The 23,718-nt window shown below is 44.3% G+C and overlaps 1 protein-coding gene across 2 annotated transcripts in view; it reads left to right on the plus strand.

Moving 5' to 3' along the window:
* LRRC20 (leucine rich repeat containing 20) overlaps window positions 1-23,718 on the plus strand; it is a 145,842-nt gene that overhangs the window by 64,118 nt on the left and 58,006 nt on the right. The window contains exon 3 of one of the 2 annotated variants that reach the window (XM_060241192.1): window positions 474-641. The exons of the other annotated variant lie outside the window; for it this stretch is intronic. Within the exon in view, the coding sequence (XP_060097175.1) occupies window positions 474-641 (168 nt within the window). The remainder of the gene's footprint in view (window positions 1-473; window positions 642-23,718) is intronic. 2 annotated transcript variants of the gene reach the window in all.

The raw sequence follows: 23,718 nt of genomic DNA on the forward strand, positions 1-23,718 counted from the left end.
CATGCCAGTCTCCAATAAGAGACCTCTGGAATTCTGTAGAACAGCTGCATGCTGCAGAACGATAGTCGTTGGGCAGATGTTTCCCTGTGTCTGTTGCACTCATGTAATCCTAAAGGTTTGATCCTAAAGGTTTGCTATTTTATAGGTCTTTAATACCTCTTGATTTTTCTGCTTGGAGGCCTCTCTTTGCTAGACCTCCAGTAGGTGACACCTATCCTGCCATTCCTTTGGTTTTATACTTGTCAGTAAAAGGATCGGCGTTGATCCTCAGGACAATTTTTGCTAATAGAAGAATTTTTGCCAATTTCTTCCATGGTTGCTGCAGACCTCTGACTCCCCCCAGCCATGCTTACTTTTGGCAATAGTGGGAGATCTCTTCCATCAGCAGCCTGCAGCAAAAGTGGGCTTGGCTCACTGATTTTCTAAACAGAACAGTTTTTTTTAAAACAATGCATCATCCTTTCCAAATGCAGAACTGAATCTGGAAGGGAATTACATTCATCGCCTGCCAGAAGAGGTTCAGACGCTTTCACATCTGAGAGTCATCAACCTTTCTAGAAACAAATTTCAGCACTTTCCAGAGCAGCTGACTTCGTTGAAAGCTCTTGAAACCATCAACCTAGAAGAAAATGAGATTGTGGGTAAGATCACATTTGCCATGACCAAATATCTTTGTTGACCAAATGGAGTACCTTTTTGTTGGGCTTTGTCCAGTACGAAATGTATTCTCTGCTTCTCTTAGTCTTCCATTTCCATTTTGCTGGAGTATTTCTGGTTTCTAGGCATCCCCAATTCACAATCCCATCCTAAGCAGAGCTGTACCCTTCTCAGCGCATTGAACTCTGCTTAGGATGGCCTTGTCAGTGAAATAGCCCCTTCTCAATTTTGAAGGCATATGTGGCCCCTTCTGGGGAAGGGAACATTAAAATCCCCCCACACACACACACACATGGTATCACAAACTTACTTCTAGGCAGAGAAGTCCATAGAAACAGCTTTATTTGGTATATACCTAGTACAGCTGCCTGTAGTTACCTTCACTCAGGCTGTACCCCTAGCTATGAAGGGAAGGACGGGATATAAATCGAACATAATTTTAAAACACTAGTCATCCTGAGCTGCCTGATTCAGTGCTGTGCTCCTGCCTCCTTTCTCTGCTGCTTCAACTTTCACTCCCACCTCTTCCTGGTTTTCCTCTGTGCTCTGTCCCTCTTCCCCTTTTCTGCTCCGCCTCCTAGTACTTTCCGCCCACCTGACCTTCATAGTCTGGTGCTGCTTTGGGGGCACAGTGCTGTTCTTCTCAGGCTGCTTTCTCAGGTCCCATTAAGGTCCTCCAGCATCCCTATAGCAATGTCTTACCCTGATGGGCCTGAAGTTGCAGCCTGGGCATGACCAGTTCCTAGGCTTGCCAGGTGGGGTTTTCCCCACTTTTGCAGGCTTCTTCCCTGCTTTTGCTGGCCAGCAGGGGAAAACCCCACCAACAAATGCCCCAAAACGTGGCACTATGATGTCACCCAAAAGAATAAATTTGCATATGACACCATATTGGGAGGAGCAGCAAATACACCAGAAGATAGAGTTAGAATTCAATGAGATCTTAACATGCTGTAAAAGTGGGCAGAAGTGATGCAGTTTAACAAGGATAAGTGCCGAGTTTACATCTCGGTAACAAAAATGAGACACACACATACTGGTTGGGGGATGCCACTTCTGGGTAGCAGTGTGTGTGAACAAGTTTTTGAGGTACAGGTGGTCCATAAGTTAAATATGAGCAGCCAGTGTGATGCAGCGACAAAAAATGCAAGTGTATCAACAGAGGCATAACATCCAGATCGCAAATCGCAAGGTGTTATAGTTCCTCTGTACACTGCATTGGCCAGGCCACACTTGGAGTAGTGTGCCATTCTGGAGGCCTCACTTCAAGAAGGATGTGGGCAGAATGTGGGTACAGAGGAGAGTGAAGAGGATGGTCAGGGGCCTGGAGACGAAAGCCCTGTGAGGAAAGGTTGAGGGACTGGGGAATGTTCAGTCTGGAGAAGAGGAGGTGGAGGGGGACATGATTGCTCTCTTTAAGTATTTGAAGATCTGTCACTTGGAGGAATAAGAGCCCCATGGCACAGAGTGTTAAAGCTGCAGTACTGCAGTCCTAAGCTGTGCTCACAAGCTGAGTTCGATCCCCAGTGGAAGCTGGGTTTTCAGGTAGCCAGCTCAAGGTTGACTCAGCCTTCCATCCTTCCGAGGTTGGTAAAATGAGTACCCAGCTTGCTGGGAGGAAAAAGTAGATGACTGGGGAAGGCAATGGCAAACCACCCCGTAAAAAGTCTGCTGTGAAAACGTGAAAGCAACGTCACCCCAGAGTCGGAAACGACTGGTGCTTGCACAGGGGACCTTTCCTTTCCACTTGGAGGAGGGCAGGGAGCTGTTCCTGTTGGCAGCAGAGGAGAGGACTCATAATAATGGGATTAAATTAAGGGTGGGAAGGTACTGGGTGGATATTTTTTACAGTAAGAGTTGTTCCACAGTGGAATCAGCTACTGAGGGAGGTGGTGAGCTCCCTCTTACCGGCAATCTTTAAGCAGCAGCTGGATGAACACTTGTCAGGGATGCTGTAGGCTGATCCTGCATGGAGCAGTGGATTGGACCATAGCCCCATTACCCCCATGAAGGGTGCAAGGGAAAGTACAACTGCATTTCTCACACCCCAGGGCAAGAGAGACAGTGTCCTCCACCTCAGCAGCTGTGAGACGCCTCCTTGTACCAGATTAGCCTGTATGGCCCCTTCCAACTCGGTGATTCTAAGTGACATCATCGTGCCACCAACTTCATGTGGCAGCGCTCTAGTTTTTGGGCAAAACTCTGTGGTAAATTTGGGCTCAAAACCATAGAATTTTGCCCGAACCCTAGAGCATCACTGCATGATATCAGTGGTATGATGATGTCACTTCTGGGTGACATCATTGCACCGTATGCACTTTACACATGCAGCAGAAGATCCCAGGGGCCCCCCCACTGGATCAAAGGTAGACCCTGGCAACCCTATCAGTTCCCCTGGCCTTCTTGCTGGATGCTGCCATGGGCATTAGCTTCCTTTCAAACACACCTGCTGATTAGCAGGTTGTCAGGCCAGGGAGCAGCTGAAGGCTTCCACAAGCCTCTCTCTAGCAGCTTCTGTATCACCAGCCACCAGGTAATGCTGGTCATTGGCATCATTAAGTCGCTGGATCCAGCCATGGTTTGCTAAAGCTCTAAGGAGAAACCATTCCTCTGCATTATTTGTAGCCAATTCAGTCTGCTTGTTTATACTGCTTTAGAAACTAGGGGAATTAACCAGAGAGCCATTAAACTGGCTTTGGATTGCAACAGAGTTAAAGCACAGATTTATTCTGCAAAGCTGTTGTGTTTTGTGGCCACAGAGAGGTTCAAGTCCTTTACAGCCAGCGGCCCAATTAAAGTTAGATTTCCCTGTAAGGGGTTCTATTTTGAAGAAGCTGTTATGAGACAATCTGTGAAAATGCTTGGAAGAAAAAACAAACAAGGAGGGAAAACCTAATTTGAGCGGTGCACCCAGTTGTGAAAGCAATCTGATAGCATCTCGTTTACAAGTGTAAGCTTTTGCCCTGATTTGGGGCTCAAAAGAAGACAGTTCTATGTATATACAGCAGTATACTCAGGTGGGCTGTGGCTCTCCAGCAGAGGTCTTTCACATCACCTGCTACCTAATCCTTTCAGCTAGAGGTTCGGGACACTGAACATGGGACATTTTGCATACAAAGCAGATGCTCAACCGCTAAGCCACAGCCTGCTCCTCCCCATTTAAAGGTACATGTGATACTTTTTAAAATGTAAAAAAGAGAGAGAGAGAGAGCTGGATGGTGGGAGCGAGGCAGATACTGGACCACTGTTCAGTTTGTTGGCCAGTCCATATGTTAAAATCATTGCCCCAGCTGCAGGAAAAACTGGGCTCCAAGTAGAGTTGCCAAGCTCCAGGTAGGGCCTGGAGTTCCTCCAGAATTACAGCTGATCTCCAGATTGCAGAAATCAATTCCCATGGAGGAAAGGTCAGCTTCAGAGTGGCATCATATCCCTGCTGACCTCTGCCCTACTTAAGGACAGCCATGAAACCTTCAGCAAATCCCCAAGCCAGAGCAGAAAACCATAGCTGGGGGGGAGGGGAAACAGGCACCACAGAGGCCTACTTTGCATGTGTATTGATACGTACCCAAAAAAGAATTGTGTACTCCAGTTAAAAGGAAGCCATGGCCACCTTTTGCTTGCTCCTTCGCGTAATGATAGAGTGCATCATCCTTCTCACCATCTCCCAAAGATTTTCTTTATATGGCCAATAGTTTTAAAGGGTCCGGTGTTCATTTAACTGACCCTTGCTCATCTGTGTTTTCCTGTATTTAACTGACTTAAAATGGGCATTATCATGCTGCTATGTATAAAGTAACCCAGCTGTCCCTTTTTAAGGGGCACCATGTGGAATATTATTTATTACACTTCTGACCCGCTTTTCCTTTTTAAAAATCTGGCCCTGCTGTCCTCAGGCTTCCCGCAGTTTCCTGTCCAGCCACGGAGGATGTCCCAGACCTGCTGACCTTCAGCACTGGGTTGCTCCCAGATCAGCCAGTGGCTCTTCTCAGACCATCCAGCTGGGATTTTTATTGTTCCTGTTGTTACTAGTATTAATCTCTATACTATCCTCCTCTTTATGCCACTTTCCTAATAGCCATACAAGCTTCATAGGTGTGCTCGCCAATTGAAAACACTGCTGCACATTGAGGGGTGGCTGAAAGGACTGTGAGCCGAGAAAGAGTCCCTTTGCGTCCACAGATAATCTCCTGAGGCTTTTTTGTTTTTCACTGGAAAGCCTGGACAAACCTGTCTTTTGAAAAGATGCAATTTATACTCATTAATACTGCTGCTTCTCCTCTGGCATTTCTCTGGTGCTTGCGCTTTTTCCCTATGAGAAATAATTTCAAAAATCAAAGTGGTGTGGAGAGAAAAGCAAATGGAAGCCATTGGAAGCCATCAGGCCATGCTCCCCTTCAGCTTGTAATTAATGAGCACAAATATTGCAGCAGATTTCTTTTGGTGAGAAGTGAGCAGTCAAAATTGCTTTCCTCCTTGCCAGCCTTTTGGGAAAACTGTGAATTTTAGAAGAGCAATGCAGTCCTAAGCTTGAGTTCCTAGGGGTTTCAAGGGTGGAGCCCAGGGGGAGGTGGGTTTGGAGAGCGGAGGGACCTCAGCAGGGTATAATGTCCACCCTGCAAAGCAGCCATTTTCTCCAGGAGAATTGATCACTTTCATACAGAGATCAGTTGTAATTCCAGGAGATCTCCTGGCCCCACCTGGAGGTGGGTAACCTTAGTCCTTACTAAGCACAGTCCTTCTCTTCTGAGACCCTGGAAGTCAGTGGGCTGAGAAGGATGCAACTCTGCTTAGAGTTGCACTGTAGGTTTGGCCAGCTTCAGGCAGTTATAAATAAAAATGGAACAGAGGAAAGTTGTGTTGTGCACAACGCTAACACTGCAGTTGTAAGAGCTTTTTTAAATCTTGTGAGCATAATTTTTTGAAAGAAAGGGATCACTAATTCTCTGGGTTGGGAGTGGAAAGGCAATGGAGGCCCTGTGTGCATAGCGGTTAAAGTGGCAGATTAGGATCTGGAAGACCCAGGTTCAAATCCTCATTCTGTCACGGCAGCTTGCAGGGTGACCTTGGGCCAGTCACACACACTCTCATCCTAACCTGCTTTACATGGTTGTTGTTGAGAGGATAAATGGAGGAGAGAATAACTGTGTAACTTGCTTTGCATCCCTAATTAATTAATTATTGTATGGCAGTGTGTATTGAATAGCCAGGAGACCCTAAGATTGCCCAGCAGCCAGAAGTTCTAGCTCCTTTAGTGTTATGCACCACTAGGTGATGACCTAGATTTGTTTTTAAGACAGGAGGTGTTTCAGAGGTGGTTTGTCATTGCCTGCCTCTGAGTCACAACCCTGATATTCCTTGGAGATCGCCCTTCCCAATTCTAGCCAAGGCTGGCCCTGCTTTGCTTCTGAGATCCGATGAGATCGGACTAGCCTAGGGTATCCAGGTCAGGCCTTTGGGTCCCTACTGGGAAGAAAAGCAAGGTATAATTGAGGTAAATATAATAATAATAATTTACAGTGCAATCCTTTCCAGAGTTACTTCAGTCTAAGCCCTCTGTTTACGATGAGTTTCAACTGGAGTAACTTTGCATACTGTTGGTTGTGTCCTTTTGCTTAATTATTGCCGATGAATTTGTAATTTTGAGCTGCAGATAAGCTCACTGTGTGGATTCACTATAGCAAACTTCTCTTCTTCCTGTAGGGATGCCTTTTAAACACTGAATTAATTGCATGCTCCAGAGAGAATCTTCTTGTTTGCCTCATTTGCGATATTTTATTCCAAAGGAATGGGATGAGGGCTGGCCAGAGGAAAGGTTTCCCTTCTGTTGTTAAAAATACTACAGTGCTCTGAGTGTTCAGTGCTAACCTATTTTAATGTAAGCTGGTGGTACCATTCACAGCATACATTCCGTATCCTCTTCAAACAATGGTGTGGGTAAAACGTAAAAGGATTTTTGTCCCTATTTACTGAATAAAGTCCATGTCTGGTAAAATAATGACTTCTAACTAGTCATTTGGAGTAGTGCTTCCTGGATAACTTCTTCAGCAAAACTAGTTTGTTCCTGCTTCACCAAGAGTTATTCATAGGGGAAAAATAAGGACTGCTGAACTGACACAGAGAGAATACAAAATAGCTGTTCTTCATTTGCTTTTCGTTGGGACCGGCTAATTAGTAATAAGGAGCAGAAAATCTCATTTCTCTCCTCCACCACCATTGATGACTTCCCCCCAGGGCCAGATTAACAATTAGGCCAAGTGGGCACTGGCCTATGAACCTCCGTGCCTTTAGGGGCCCCAGGCCAGCTTCCCTCCCCCCCCCCCCCGTTCCCTCCCTGCTTGCAACCCTCCCAGCCTGCACACAGAGCCAGTAACTGAGCCACTGATGGCGAGCACTTCCCTGCTCACGCTGCCTGTCTCACTCCCTATGTGTTTTTCACGTCTGTTTTCCCAGGGGCAAAATAAAACAATATCCAGTTGCACCTTGAAGACTAACAATTATTTCAGTATATGCATTTGTGAGCCAGAACTCACTTCTTCAGATATGTAGAAAGGAAATCATTTTGGGAATACTTATAGGGGAAATTACAGAACAGGAGAGAAGGAAGAGTTTTGTGATCAGGATTGCCAGCTGTCTGTAGAGAGGAAAATGTCCTATCCTTTTAATTGAGGCTTAATGGCATGTTCTTTACCAGGTGATGTTATTTTCTTCCATGTCATGAAAGGCTCCCACTGCCATTTCCACACATTCAGTCTCTGTTAAATGGGCAAGACAATTTTCTTCAGGCCTGTGGGCAGCCCTGTCTGTGATCAGAAATACTATAATTACTTCTAGGATGAAAAAGGGTATTTTAAAAGGTGTGAGAACGAGGTGGGGAGGAAAGGTTAAGAGGGAAGGTATGGCTCTTTCCTCATCCATTCTGTGCTTTAGATATTAACTGCCCCCCCCCCAAAAAAAATGGGCAGAGATACCATATCATCTGAATTCAGTCATGTCTTGGTTGCTCTCCCATGTATTAAAAAGCAACTCCTGGCAAATCAGCACAGCAGGTGAACTGAACTTTTGTTCTTCTTGATGTGTTCTTTGTAGGCCATTGTTTATGTGGAGGAGCCATCAAAAGTGGAGTGTGCTGCTTGTAGCCTGTGGTGAGCACAGTCTCTTTTAGCAATCTGCCAGTTCCCTATCTTGTATATGTTGACACGCTGGCCACTTTTAAATAACTGCTGATTTTGGATTTTGGACCTTTTTTGAGGGTGGATGTGAAGGTTTGTGTCAGTGACAATTCGCTTCTCTGTTCTCTCACCACACTTTGCCCAATTTTAGTCAGATTTATTTTTAAAAACTCACTTTGTAAACATAATATGACCATTAAATCTGTGAGACAAGTGTGGGAGGAAAATACTGACAAACACATTTTTTCCCCATTAACGGTTTGTTAAGATTCGTCATCTTGCTGCGTCCTTATTTTTGCCTTCTATTTGTTGCTCTTGCTGTTTCTAATCACAAACACATAATTAATGTCATAAATTGAGGCCGTTGATGCTGCGAAATACTGGATGAGAGCAGCAACCAATTTGTGGATTAAATGGGGAAGGGACTTTTCAAATTAAAGTTTGGAGCATCATCTGGGAAACCAAAGGTGAGTGGCAAGACTGTATCTTTTGAGCTACTGATAACAAAAACTACTTGAGTTGCAAAACTGTCTGTTAGTATCCATATTTGATAAAGGCAGTCAGGGAAGAGTCCAAAGAGTTTGTTGTTTTAAGAGCCAGATGAGGTTGGTGTGTTCTGTGTGTAATGAAACATCTTCCTTCTAATCTTACTGTTTGGTAATACAGCATGGTGGTTATCAGCATGAGGTATGAGCTGGCACTCCCCGGATCAGATGCCAGCTCCTGCATGAACTCACTGGGTGGCCTTGGCCAAACCACTGTTTTCTCAGCCTCTCGTGTGCTACTTATTCACATATTTATGCCCTGCTTTTCTCCCTAATGGGAACCCAAAGAAGCAAACATCAGTCTCCTTTCCTCCATTTTCTCTTCATAACCATCACCACCTTATGAGGTAAGTTAGGTTGAGAAAAAATGATTGGACCCAGGTTACCAAGTAAGCTTCAATGACAGATCCACACCTGGGTCTCCTGGATCCTAGCCCAGCCTTCTAAGCACTGCACCACACTGGCTGTCCCCTCAGCTTCCTCTTTTCATGCAGGTGGGTCTGGTGAATTTTATTAGTTAGCGGGACCAGCAGTTTTAAAACCTTCTGCAGTCTGCATTCCAATGCTTATAAAGGAAAGAGCTAGATTTGACTCCAGCAGTACCTTAGAGAACAACAAGATTTTCAGGGTAGAAGCTTTCAAGAGTCAAAGCTTGCTTTGTCAGAAGGGAGAGGAAAGGTTATCTTTAAATATGTGCAGAATGCCACAATCTCTTCTCTGAGAAACATTGTCTGTGCTTCGCATAACCATGGGTAAAGGGCTTCCATGCAAAAGGACAGGAGTGTTATAATCTTTAGAGGAAGTTGACCTCTCAGCAGGAAATTAAGCCATATCACAGGCTTAAGTTCATGAACTGAGGAGAGGGAAAGAGACGATACATACTAATTGCAAAAAACAAACAAACAACCTAACACAAGTAATATATACAACTTTCTAAAATGTCAAAAACTGCTTGCTTCTATTTACTTGCAGTCCCCCCTCCAAAAAATATAACAATTAAGCCTCTCAAAACCAAATTAATTCTTTAGCTAAAACTGGAAAAATAAAACCCTAGTTATTATAGCCACAAAGATAAGGGTTTAACCGGAGCCAGGGCAACCAATAGGATTGCCAAGTCCAATTCAAGAAATATCTGGGGACTTTGGGGGTGGAGCCAGGAGACTTTGGGAGTGGAGCCAGGAGACATTGGGGTGGAGCCAGCAACAAGGGTGTGACAAGCATAATTGAACTCCAAGGGAGTTCTGGCCCTCACATTTAAAGGGACAGCACACCTTTTAAAATGCCTTTCTTCCATAGGAAATAATGAAGGATAGGGGCACCATCTTTTGGGGCTCATAGAATTGGACCCCCTGGTCCAATAGTTTTGAAACTTGGGGGGTATTTTGGGGAGAGGCACTAGATGCTATACTAAAACTTGGTGCCTCTACCTCAAAACATAGCCCCCCCAGAGCACCCAATACCCGTGGATCAATTCCCCATTATTCCCTATGGAAATCATTCTCCATAGGGAATAACAGAGTGCCCAGTAGACATTTCCCTCCCCCCGCACGCTTTCTAAAGCGAGGGGGAGGGCCTCCAAACCAGGGAATCCCCTGCTCCCTCCCTCTCTCTCACACACAAATACTTACTGGGTCTTGTTCCTGCAGAACTTTGCTTCATCTGAAAACGAAAGCAAAACAAAGGGAGGGGCCATTCTCTGAAGCCCTTCCTGTTTCCTGCTTCCTGCTCAGCCTTAAAGGCACATATTTTAAAAAGGGACCTGCAGGAGCTCTAAAACTACATGGTGATTGTGGGGGGCGGGGCTTCCCCCGCCGGCCATCTGGCTGGGGGCGGGGAGAAGCCTGTAAAAACGGGGGATCCCCCGCTGGGACCTGGGGATTGGGAAGCCTAGCAACCAACACTTTGTGTAACAACCTATATTCAGTTCTGAAAATGTGACAGCCTCTGACCAGGGGTGTCGAACTAATTTGTTAGGCGGGTCAGATCTGACACAAATGGAACTTTGTGGGGCCGGGCCTTGTGTGTCATAAAATGTAAAGTGAGGTAGCGGAGATATAATCTTTATAAAGGACACAGAAAAACACAATTTAAAATATTATGTTTTAACTTAAAATGCAGATGTGCTTAAAACTCCTGGGGTGCGGTCACACCTCACATTAAAAGCGTGTGTGTAGCGCTCAAATTTGAACAGCTGAATATTGATTCGATGCAGGGCCATTCAGATGAGCATCCAAGAATGCGACTCATTTTGTTGTTGAGCGTTCAGACATCCAATACCATCACGCTCTTTTCTTGGAGCATGCGTGATCAGGTGGTGATTTCTGGGAGGGGGGGTCCATTGAACATGCGCCCAACTGTTTGGAGGTGGGAAATCAAACGTTACTTCAGGGGGGGGGGGAGTTTCCAGAAATACTCCACATTGAAAAAAAGAGACTTTTTCCTGTTCTAAATAGTGGGATAACGTCCCTCCCCCCTCTGATCCTGTGTTGATTGGAGAAGCAGAAGCGTCACCTCAGATTCCCGGATGATCTGGCAATGCGCATGTCTGCTGGGGCTTTTTTTTTTTTTTTTTTTTAAAGGTGAGAGGCAGTATCGCGCGTGAGCTGTCCAAACAGGAAAAAGCCGATCTTGTGCAGCTTTTCTGAAAACGGACCGGACTTTATGTGCTGCCAAATTAATGCGCCATAGATGCGTAGCAAGCCGGGATGACACTGGAATACACTCGATTGCCAGATGTGGATGTCTGAACGAACACATTTAATCCGTCAGCGAGACGGAGCTGTATCGCCACTAATGGTACGTCCGGCTGCACCCCTGTAGTATTTTGTTTAAAATGGAAAGTTGGAGGAATAGTAGGATTTTGCAATGCAATTTTAAAAATAAAAATCAAGAAAAAGCACAAGGATCACAGCAGAAGCTAAAAATATAAAATGTTCTGAGCCTGGGAAAACAATGAAATGGCATTGCAAGCTTCTCCCCACTCCCCAGGTCTACTCAGATTAGCTATGGGTCTCCAGTATAATAGCTCCCTTTACTCTGGGTCCCCAGGTTAGAAAACTCACTAGGCACCAGTTCGCACATCCGTTGAGCAGAGACAAGTTGGCTCAAAGCATCCACCCTTTATTCGCAAGGACACAATTTCAGGAAGCAATCGCTTCAGCTATTGAATGCTGCAGCACAGACAAAGTTGCAAGGAAACTTGCAAGGAGTACTGGATCCGTTTCAAGGTGTTAGTTTTTACTTTTAAGGCCTTGCACGGCCTTGGACCAACATACCTATGTGACCATCTCCTCCCATATACGCCCCAGAGGTCACTTCGTTCGGCCTCCCAAGATCTTCTGATAGTCCCTGGCCCAAGAAATGCCCGTCTCACCTCTACCAGGGCCATGACTTTCTCAGTCCTGGCCCCGACCTCGTGGAATCAGCTCCCTATGGAGATCCGGGCTCTACCTGGCTTGCTGGCCTTTCGTAGGGCCTGCAAAATGGAGCTGTTCCACCAGGTCTTTGGATGAGGCAGCAAGCATCTATTTATCAATTGGTTGGCCTATCCCCTACAGCTCTGCTGCTCTACTGCACTACTGTACAGTGATGCTGTATTGCGGTACTATTTTGTGCTATACCACCTTGCTGTCATGTCATCTTGCTGAATCATCTTGCTGCACTTTGATGAATGTTGTAATTGGTTTTATTATGATTTTATTGTGATTTTATTTCTATTTGCTGTAGTCCACTCTGAGCCCCCAATGGGGCAATGGGTGGAATATAAATAATTTTTTAAAAAATGTGGAATGGATTTTCCATTAAGGTCTCTGGGCCTTTAATGGAAAGTCCATTCCACATTTTCTTTGCAAGCCCAGAATTGCTTCCTGCTTCAGTCTGCAAAGACAAAAAGAAGGAGCTGGGAACTTCAGCAGCCTCAGAGCTTCAAAAGGTGAGGACAGGAGGGGGGAGAGGGAGAAAAGAGCCTCGTGGCTCTTTTAAAGTCCTGGGCAGGCCAGTTCTGGTCTGTGGGATGCTCATTTGACACCCCTGATTTGCAGAGTATCTTTCTCCAGTAGGAATCATAACCAGTGTCCATTCGCCTGATGTTAGGGCAAATGTCTTCTGGGTTGGGAGTGGGAGGAGTATGCGTATCAGTCAATATGACATTTAGGTGGTGGTAATGCACTTTTCATTTTAAAACTTTGGTCACAAGCTGCCCTCTCTAACAGATCACAAGTAGCGGTGTGCATTCACTATAAACTGAGCCAAAAATACCTTATTGGTATTTTTCAGGTATTTTTTCAGCCAGTTGCCAAGTGGGCTACTGATTCAGCTATCTGGAAATGGCTGATCCAAAAAATCCTGAAAATACTTTAACCAAGTGCTGATTTTTGTATTTGCAGTGGGATACCACCATTTTAAATCAGCACATACCTGTTCAGCATTCCACACAGAATTTTTACAAGAGAAGACCTCTAAAATCATTGCCTGGGATAATTTTTCTTCCCCCACCCCTGTTTAGTATCCAGCTGGAGGAAGAGTTCTGGAGAACTTGAAAGCTTGCACACAGTGTTATTTGGGTGCTAATAACATGGCTTCTGGCATTATTTATTACATTCTGTATAGTTCACCTTTCTCACAAGGGTTCAGGGCAGATTTCACATAGTGAGTCAGTACAACTGACAACATGAGGCATCCATAGGATTTTAAGAATCTAAGTATATCTGTAGACTCATTTTCCTTTTCCCAAAAAGGAGAAGGAGAAGGCCTGAGTGAGTCATATGTCTTGTTTGACAGGCTGTCTTTCCCCGTGAATGATGGTTTGAATTTGAGCTGAAGATCAGTTTGGAAAAAACAAACAGTGTTTGCAGTTTGTGTTCATCCCTGTCTGTGTTCTCCTGCCCTTGAAGAGGACACTACATTTTAGTATGGTAGAGATGCCTCTTTAGGTTGTCAACCTCCACATGGGAGCTGGGGATTTAGGATTACAGTTGATCTCCAGACATCAGAGATGGTTCCTCTGTAGAAAATGGCTGCAATGGAAAGTGGACTGTATGGTATTATACTATGCTGAGACCAGGGGTTTTTTCTAGGGGAACACAGTAGAACGGAGTTCCAGAACATCTTCATAGAAATGAAACTCTCAGAAAAGTTTAAAAATTCATGAGGGGCACACGTGTGTTTCGCCTTCATTTTTAGGGTTGCCAGGTCAAATTTAAAAAGTATCTGGAGACTTCGGGGGTGGAGCCAGGAGACATTGGGGGTGGAGCCAGGAGAAAGGTTGTGACAACCGTAATTGAACTCCAAAGGGAGTTCTGGCAATCACATTTAAAGGCACCACACACTTTTAAATCCCTTCCCTCCATTGGAAATAATGAAGGACAGGGGCACCTTCTTTACAGGCTCATGGAATTGGACCCCCTAGTCGAATCTTTTTAAAACTTGGAGGGTCTTTTGGGGAGAGACATCAGATCTATGCTGCAAATTTGGTGCCTCTACCTCAAAAAACAGTCCCCCCCCCCCGAGCCCCAGATACCTGCAGATCAATTCTTCATTATACCCTATGGAAATCAGTCTCCATAGGGAATAATGGAGTGCCCAGCAGACATTTCCCTCCCCCCCACTTTCTGATGACTCTGAAGTGGGGGGAGAGCCTCCAGGATTCCCTGCCCCCACCTGGGGATTGAGACAAAAATCAACTGTGCCAGAAAAAACAAAAACCAAGTCTTTAGGAAATTATACAAATTTATCAAAAGTTCTCAATTCATGTGATAAAAATCCATAACAAAGGAAATCCCACACATACACAGTTCACAAAAATCCATTCTGATATGTCGACTCCTGAAGAAATTTGCAACTCCCAATGGGCATTAAATCAGTGCAATGAATTGTCATGTTTTATTTAAAAACTATTTAAATACCTGTTGGTTCTGATAGTGAAATTATGTATGTTTTGTGGAGGTCCCCTTTAAGTTGTTTGATGGGCAACAGCTGTCGTCTGCCTTTTTATAGCAGACGGTAGGATGTTTTGGTAAGCCGTCTTTAAGAAGTTAAGAGTGGGCGTTGATAAGAGTGTGATAGAATGATACGTTAAGGTATTTGTTTTATCTCATGTATTTTGTTAGAGGGGGTGTTATTTGCACGTTGTTTGCTGTTCGCTGTCATATTGTGTCTTTCAGGTTTATCATTCGGCTTTCAAAAAAGCTATCTATAGTGGAACGTGGTTCAAGCTAGCGATCACGTGAGGTGATTTTTACCTTAGAAGACGATGTCGTTGGTTGGACTCCTTGTGTGTTGTAAGGAAGAAGGAGGGTTTTTTGACCCATTGGGAGTTGCAAATTTCTTCAGGAGTCGACATATCAGAATGGATTTTTGTGGACTGTGTATGTGTGGGATTTCCTTTGTTATGGATTTTTATCACATGAATTGAGAACTTTTGATAAATTTGTATAATTTCCTAAAGACTTGGTTTTTGTTTTTTCTGGCACAGTTGATTTTTGTCTCAATCCCCAGGTGGGGGCAGGGAATCCTGGAGGCTCTCCCCCCACTTCAGAGTCGTCAGAAAGTGGGGGGGAGGGAAATGTCTGCTGGGCACTCCATTATTCCCTATGGAGACTTCAAGCTAGTGATCACGTGAATTTGTACATATTTGTGTAATTTCCTAAATACTTGGTTTTTGTTTTTTCTGGCACAGTTGATTTTTGTCTCATTCTCTAACTGTGCAGCCACTGCTGGACTTTACCCACCTGGGGATTGGCAATTCTATTCATTTTCCTCTTGAGAGTTCCAGCACCTCTTTTTCCAGAATAAAAGCCCTGGTTGAGACCCTCCCCTCCGCAAACCACAGCCTCCCCAGACTTCACTCCCAAAATCTCCAGGATTTCCAATCAAGAATTGGCAACCTTACTTACAGGGCTATAAGAGTGTTTTTGAGGTGCTTTGAGGATGAGAGAAAAGTTGCCATGTGTGGGGAGTGAATGGTGGGAGGTCCAGTTTTTTCACTGCTTCCTTCCTTCATCCTGCATGTACTGTTTTGCACTAATCTATCACTGAACTCTGTGACTACCCCTTGCACAAAGAAATATGCTCACGAAAGCCCTGCGTGTCAGGAGAGCAGAGACCACATCATTCCCTGAGTATCAGCAGCAGGGTTGCCGTGGAGAAAGATAGCCTGTCACTTTCAGAGAGTTAATCTGTGAAAATGGAGTTTTTCATGGCATGGTGGTGAGTAACATCACCAGGCAAATAACATTCTATTAGGCCTCTGTTACAGGGCAAAACATTTTTCTCCAGGCCTTGTTGGCATCCCTAAATTCAGCAGCATTTTAAAACATATTCTGGAACAAATGAGCATACAATGTTATCATTTGAGAACTCTGCCATCCCCTGGTTAGTTGTGAGTGACTTTTCCTGCCCATAATTGCCTTTGAATTTTGGTGCTATTTGTCAAAAATCCCCTGGTTATTTTTTTGAGGGGAAAGGGAGCAGGCTGTTCCAAGGAAATCTTTTCTGCAGTTAAGCAAAGGCAAAGTGTACTAAAGCAGGAGAAGGAGGATGCTGGAGTCACCCTCCATCCTATATTTTGTGTTTTATAAAATATTGTTTAGGGAGGGGGAAATCAGGATAAAAATCAGAATGACCCCAATGTGATCCTTCACTCTCCACTAAAGACTACAAAGCCACAGTAACCAGAGTCTATGGCAGGGGTCCTCAAACTTTTTAAATAGGGGGCCAGTTCACTGTCCCTCAGACTGTTGGAGGGCCGGACTGCCATTACTGTACAAGGCTGCGGGCCGTCAGTTCTCCGTCTTCTGCATCTCTCTCCCTTCCCCACACCACACACCCCGGCCTGGGAACTCACCTCACCTCGGTATCACCTCACACTCTGTCTCCGCCGCCTCAGCCCAGTGCCGGAAGTGTGCGTTGCTAACGCAAGTTTAGGTCGAACGTCACTTCCGGTCTGATTTTGCCATAACCCGGCGGGCCGCATAAACGTCCTCAGCGGGCCGCATCTGGCCCGCGGGCCGTAATTTGAGGACCCCTGGTCTATGGTCACATTTCTTCCAAGACTGCCTGGCAGTGCTAATGTGAATTGGCATGTTATTCTCTAGGACATGGAAGCCAACCTTCACCTGCGTTGTCTCTGCATGACTAATGGGTGATCCCCTGCCTCCAGTTGCTGTCAGTCAGTTTAATTATGAAACAGGAGATAACCTCTGACTGTGCCTACACGGGCCTTACAGAATAAGTCCATTCAAAGTTTTATTTTTCAGCATTTTAAACTTAAATTCCACCCCGACTACAGACCCTGAACCTCAAACAATCAAACCTTATCTTCTTCAGTTAGGAGTATTTGTCTTGAGAGAGAATGGTTGGTCCTACCTAAGGTATTAATCAAGGGCTGCCCATATCTGCAAACAGACACTGGACAGAAATATCTTCAAAGTACGGTAGCAATAGCTTCCTTGTGTTTGGCAAACTCACTTAGAAACAGCAAGAAAATGGGATTTTTCTGCCCCAGAGAGAGAGAATTAGAGTGGACAATCTGTGTGAGTTCATTATGTACTGTAATTTGCACAATGGTTCTTGGGCTTTTCAATGTTTGCTGCTATTACAAAAAGACAGGGAGGATATAAAATTGTAGCAGTGACTGAGGGAGAACAAATCAGGGGCATTAAGATGTCATTTTTAGACAGTATTTTTTTCCCTCTGAATAAACACTTGAAGAATCTGCCTGCATGGTTATTTTAGTCTTATTGCTTCTTATATGCAGTGTGTTATCTCAATGGTAGAAATTCATATGAACTGTACTGTGCAGTTCTGGAAGATGAGATGCTCTGATACCTTAATTGTGAGCTGCATTTCACAAATATATATGAAGGGGTGATTTCTGGGGGGGGGGGCGTGTTGTAGTTATGTGTCCCTCATATTATAAAGCTGAAAGTAGAGGGAAAAAATATAAACAGAAAAGTCATTCATTGGTAGTGGTACTGTGGAATACAGCTAAGGCTTTCCGCTAAGGCTCCCCCCCACAATTGTTGTTAGGGGTTTTTTTAACCTGTCATCTCTTTTCTGCTATTATTAAAAAGGCCACTGCTGAAGATTGGAGTCACTGAGAGGGGTTGAGGGTTGCTGAAGTAAAATCCTATTTCATCTTGGAGTCTTGCCCAGCTGGCTCTGACTTGGACAAGATATTTTACTGTTTTCTTCTATTGGGACTGAAAAAGAGATCCTCTCCCCACCCCCTCTTGTACAGTAGTATATATACACTACTACCATCTATCATTAGCTGGTCATAAATGTAGGGTTGCCAAGTCCATTTCAAGAAATATCTGGGGACTTTGGGGGTGGAGCCAGGAGACTTTGGGGTGGAGTCAGGAGACATGGGGCAGAGCCAAAAACAAGGGTATGACAAGCATAATTGAACTCCAAGAGAGTTCTGGCCATCACATTTAAAGGGACAGCACACCTTTTTAAATGTCTTCCTTCCATAGGAAACAATGAAGGATAGGGGCACCTTCTTTTGGGGCTCATAGAATTGGACCCCCTGGTCCAATCATTTTGAAACTTGGGGAGTATTTTGGGGAGAGGCACTAGATACTATACTGAAAATGTGGTGCCTCTATCTCAAAAAACAGCTCCCCCAGAGCCCCCGAAACCTCCAGATCAATTCCCCATTATACCCTATGAGAATCAATTTCCACATAGGGAATAATGAAGTGCTCAGCAGACGTTTCCCTCCCCTTTCCCTCCCCCCACCCCGTTTCTGGCGACTCTGAAGGGGGATTGGTCTCTCTACTCACAAGTTGCTGCCAACTCTTCACAGCAACACAGACACACCATCCCAAGAAGAAGCTTTTCAATCGGAGACTGAAGCCTCTGGAGGTGCAAAGGCACATGGTCCTCTGGGGGCAGGGCTTCCCCCCAGAGGACTATGCTGACTTGGGGTGGGAAGGAGTCTGGGAAAGTGGAAGAACCCCCGCTGGGACCTGGGAATTGGCAAGCCTACATAAATGGCCTGATCTAACAGTGAGGTATATTTAAAACAACTCAATTGTAACTGAATATTTGTTGGAGGCTGGGCAAGGAAGCCGACAAGAAGACAGAAAGCCGACAAGCAATTGTACAAAAGTGTGGCTAGGAGTTGAACACTGCAGGAATTTGTGTGGATGGCACAGCACTTTTTAACCGGAAGTCTAATATTGGTCTGAGGAACCATAGAACAGGCAGCTCTGAAGGCTAAATAGTCACTTCTTGATTACCTGGTCTAAGCATGCAGCACAATGAGATAGTTAGATGGGCTGGTACCAATTCAGATCGTCAATGGTGATATCACAGTTTTATTGTTCTTTCAAATAAAAATTAGCATCTCAAGGAGGAAGGGTTGTTTGTTTAAAACTTTCCTGTGCCACCTTCCACTTAAATAGAGTCCCCAAAGCAGCTCGGTTCTAACCTCATTCCTTGTATGTCATGCCAGTTTTCCATTAACAGAATTACTGAGGTAGAAAACTTTGAAAAATAAGGTTGCCAGGCTGTGCTTGTGAACTGGTGGGATCACTGAGGGCAGGGACATGGTGGAGATTCAGCATCGTGCGCTGTGATGTCACCTCTGGAGGGGAAACAGAAGTGACATTGGGTAGCTCTAGGAATAGAGTTTCCAGCCATTCCTAGAGCTACTTGTCATTTCAAGGGTGACATTATGGTGTACATGTTTTAAAAAAAAAAAATCTCGCACTGCTGCTGTTACCACCAGAGGGCAACAGGGACTGCCAGCAAGAGGCTCTCTAGTAAATAAAAATGTTATCCCATCGCACCCCTGTAGTCCGAAATGGTATAGTCTGCTGTAACACCTCAGCACTTTTCCACCTCATTGCCCCCTCATCCTGTTATATGTGTAGAGCAGGCCCAAGGCAGTCTCTAAGCAGCAAAGAGGTGTTTGTTTTCTGTCAACACAATTGAGAATGTGCAGGCATTCCGTTGCACTGACTTGCTATTCTTCTTTCAGTGAATAGTTGTCTGATTGCATCTTGATGCTCTCCATTAGCTAAGAGGTGGATTCTGCGGCAAATATCTCTGTGCTGCATGAGCATCTTAGCCCGAAGGCACATGAAGAAAAACTATCCTAAATGAAGCTATGCATTCGGGAGCTGACAGTTGCTTCCATTATCACAGTTGTGTTTTTCCAGCAGCAACGATCAATCCAGTTCATGTTAGTCTTTCTCAACATGGTTTTGTAATCACATGCATGAACTCCCCTCTCCCAGAGCAATTTGGTAGCGCAAACCGATGTAAATGTCACAGATCCAGCTTATCTCCTTTTGATGAATAAAACATGAGGTCTGTTTATGGAGCATCTGTATTTATTAAAGTATAGAGTGGCCTGGGACTGGCATATCTAAGGGACTGCTTGTCTCCATATACCTTGTGCTCCACTGATCAACATCTGGTTATCCCTGGCCCTAAAGACATCCCCTTAGCCTCAACTGGAGCCAGGGCTTTTTCTGTCCTGCCCTTTACCTGGTGGAACATGCTCCCACTTGAGATCAGGGCCCTGCGGAGCTTATTGCAGTTTTCTAGGGCCTGTAAAATGGAGCTGTTCTGCCAGGCTTTTGGGTGAGGCGGTGGACAGTCAATCGTTTGGCCTCCCTGCTATAACCACCCTTCCATCAGCCCATGTGCAGCATTGTATAGATCTTGTCTGACTCCCATCTATCTACTCCAGCTGTGGGGCTTTATAGTGATGACCAATAATTTCGGTTTCACCATCTTTTAACTGTTTAAAATTGTGTAATTGTTCTTAAGATGATTTGTTGACTGGTTTTTAATGTTCTTGATTTGTTGTTGCCCATCCTGAGCCCATTCCAAGGAGAGCGAGATAGAAGTTGAAAGAATAAAACAGGCTTTCGTATCTTGGAGAAGCAGGAGGCAGAAGCTCCTTCTAGCGATAGCCAGTTTGGTGTAGTGATTAGCAGTTTGAACTCTAAACTGGGAGAACCAGGCTTGATTCCCCACTTCTTCACATGCATCTTGGGTCAGCCACAAGTTCTCTCAGAGCTGTTCTCTCAAAGACCAGTTGTCTCAGAGCTCTCTCAGCCCCACCTACCTCACAGGGTGTCTGTTGTGGGGAGAGAGTTAAGGGAGATTGTAAGATGCTCTGAGACTGAGTGAAGGGCAGGGTATAAATTCAATCTCCTCTGCTTTCCCTTCCTCCTCCTCCTGATTCTGTATGCCGGGGGTCCCCAATATGGCGCCTCTGGATGGGTGGGGCCAGGTAGGCTTCCTGCCTGTCAGAGTTTCTGAGTGGCCACTGGAGATCTGATTGGCTGGGGAGATCAGACTGACATTGTTTCAACACTGGCTGCCACCACAGTGTTGGTTTTATTCTCTCACACACTCCTCTTTCACCATTAAAAAAAAAATTACAGCTCTTATCCCCTGCACGAGGGCCATCTTTGCAAGTGGCTCTGCCTACTGTGGTTACCATTTTGAGGTTGCATCAACCACCCCATGTCAGAATGCCAAAGGTGTCCCAAAATCAAAAAGGCTTTGAAGTCGAGACCCTTGTAGTATGCTAACTCTCTCTCTCTCTCATTCTAGAAGATCAAACAGCCAAGCAGATTCAGGATTATATCATGCTAAAAACCAGCAAAGTGGTTTCTGGTTATAGATGCCATCCCCATTTTGGTTGCATTTCTGGGTATAGATGCCATCCCCATTTGTGGGGAGCAGAAAGAAGGGATTTGAACTTTAAACATAAACTTATATGAATAGTTCAGTTCAAGACTGACATGTCTGTGCGGGTCAATTCAAGGTTCACTTCCTGGTTCAGTCACAAACCACAAACTGAACCACAAAAATGCAGTTGACTTAAAATGGATATGATTCTGTTTAAAATTGTGCTGAGAAGCATCTAAAATTCAGTCCAAATTCTGTGACCTGGGCTAAGCATTTGTTACAAACCAGTGAGCTGAAGTTGTTGAGGTACACAGTAAATATCCAAAGGAGCAGAAGGAAACCTGACCGAGCTCACAGTTGCTTTAATGCTAGCATGTACTTGTGACTCACCCAGCGAGCCCATATCTATGCCTACTGGTCCAAGTAAAGACCAAATGAACTTCTGGAACTGTTGTAAGAAAGGCAACCCCCATTACCCCATCAGCTAGTTTGAAGAAGGCATTTTGCTCTTTAAATCACTTTTCCAAGCCAGCTAGCAACTTGGAGAATGCAATTAAAGTTGCTTTCTTTCCACCTCTCCTTCCCTCCTCTCTCCCCCATCTATTTGCCTCCCTCCCTCCCTTGCAGCTCTCAAACATCTAGCATTTATTCTATGTGGCTCTTACATTAAGCAAGTTTGGCCACCCCTGCTTTAAGGTATTACATCAGTGTTCAGTCGGATGACCTTGTAGTCAATCAAGAACGCCATTAGGAGACTTTGTGGTTCCTAAAAAACAGTCATCCATCCATAGGATTGGCTGTGCAGTTGGCTCTGAGTCGTCTCATATTTTTTTCCAGACTTCCTAGCCAGCTGTTGCATATTTATTATGAATCAAGTGGTATCAGATGGCACAAAATCAGAGCAGAACAGCTGCCTCTTATGAGCCGATAGTTACTTTGGACCAATTACATGGTTTCTGAAAGTATCGTAGTGCTGTTATCAAACCACAGCAATTAAATGAGCGCTGGGAGTATATCCCCCAAGATAGCAGTTAATTATTCCAGGCAACTATTCTGGCCTGAGGAAGATAGTTCTCCACTTCGTATTCAAACATCGCTTGAGTTCTGTTTTGTTTGGCTCTTTGTTTCTGTTCTTGTCTAGAATGTTCCTTATGTTGTGAATGAGTTGGGATTTCTTGGTCATTTTCCACTCATATTATCCACAACAATAGTGCTATGAAAACAAGTGGAATTTTGTTGATGTAAATGGAAATCCAATTTCAGCACATAAAATTCAGCACACAGATCCTCATAGAATCTTTTTTAAAAATAATGCTTTCACTTATTCTTCATGCCTACATGAGCTCTTGGGAGTTGCTCCCATTTTGAATAAGCTGGTCCAATATCTATTTTCAGATTTGACCAGGTACTGAATTTGGAGTATTCAGTAGGAGGCTTCCATTTACTTTCTTCTTCCTATGCTAGATTGCCACAACCCTGTTCCCACTGAAGTTAGCTACAAAGGCACCCCACGTGATGCAGACCCAGGATCTTTAATACCATGGCCTGAAAGATGTGTTTTTCTCCTTCTTCCGACCTGTTTGTTTTTATTTTTAATATCCAGCTTGATGAAGAATTCTGGAGAGCCTGAAGTCCTGTACACTTTGTGTATTGCTTTGGTCTTAATAAAGTATCTGGATTATGCTTTCAGGTTGTACTTGACTACAAGCAAGTGTAAGAACCCCATAGTAGGCAGATGGAGAACAATCTCTTTTCCATGCTACCTTTGAAAATCTAAAACAAATAATACAGTCCACATAATACCTTTTGTCTTAAGCAACAAAAAAACTGCAAGCTTCAGAGTTCAAAAGAACTCTTCATTGGGCCCAGATGCCATTAAAATGAAAGAAGGTGTGGCGAGAGGGAGCAAGTTTTCTCAGGCTAGTGTTCTGTCATTGTGTATGGTCCTAATAAAAGATACATTGTGCTCTGTGTTCTTGATTTGGATTTTGAAAACAGGAATTCATTAATTGTAAGCTTGCTCTGAAGCATCTTATAGGTCAGGACTGTTGGCTTTGTGGAGAACATTTAGGAGTAAATAGAAATTCAATCTTTAGTGTTGCTTATAAATCCTGGCACTATTTTGCTTTCTAATGGAAGATATAATTGATTTTTTCCCTTTTTTTTTGCTTTGTTGTTAGTTAAGGGTATTATAATGGTGGCTTCTCCCCACCCCCAGTTTACTCACATTTGCATCCCATTTTTTGAAGCCTTTAATCTGCAAGATTGCCAACAGTGTACTTACAAACTACAAAATAAAGCTTCAAACAAAACCAAAGACAGACAATACAATACAAAAGCTGCATACCCTGTAAAAGCAGCTACAGAATTAAAAAGAAAACAGTGGCACTTAGCTAAGAAGCCATGCAGCAATCAGAACATTGCAAGACCTCTCTGAAAGAGTTCTGCCCTTGCTTGCTGCATAACCTCCAGGAGCAATAGAAGGGAGTAGCACGGTTTTGCTTCCACTGATGAAAATATGCCTGTCCCAAATTGTTTCCCACAATGAGGCCACAGAAGAGGATATTAATGTGTAGATAGGCTCATACTGGACAAGGTGGTCTTTGAGGTATCCTAGGCTTGCCTTTAAACATTTAAAAAAAAACCCAGCACTTTAAATTGTCCTCAGAAACCAACTGGGAGCCTGTGCGTTT

Source organism: Heteronotia binoei, chromosome 6, assembly GCF_032191835.1.
Source record: "Heteronotia binoei isolate CCM8104 ecotype False Entrance Well chromosome 6, APGP_CSIRO_Hbin_v1, whole genome shotgun sequence".
NCBI classification, from domain to species: Eukaryota; Metazoa; Chordata; class Lepidosauria; order Squamata; family Gekkonidae; genus Heteronotia; species Heteronotia binoei.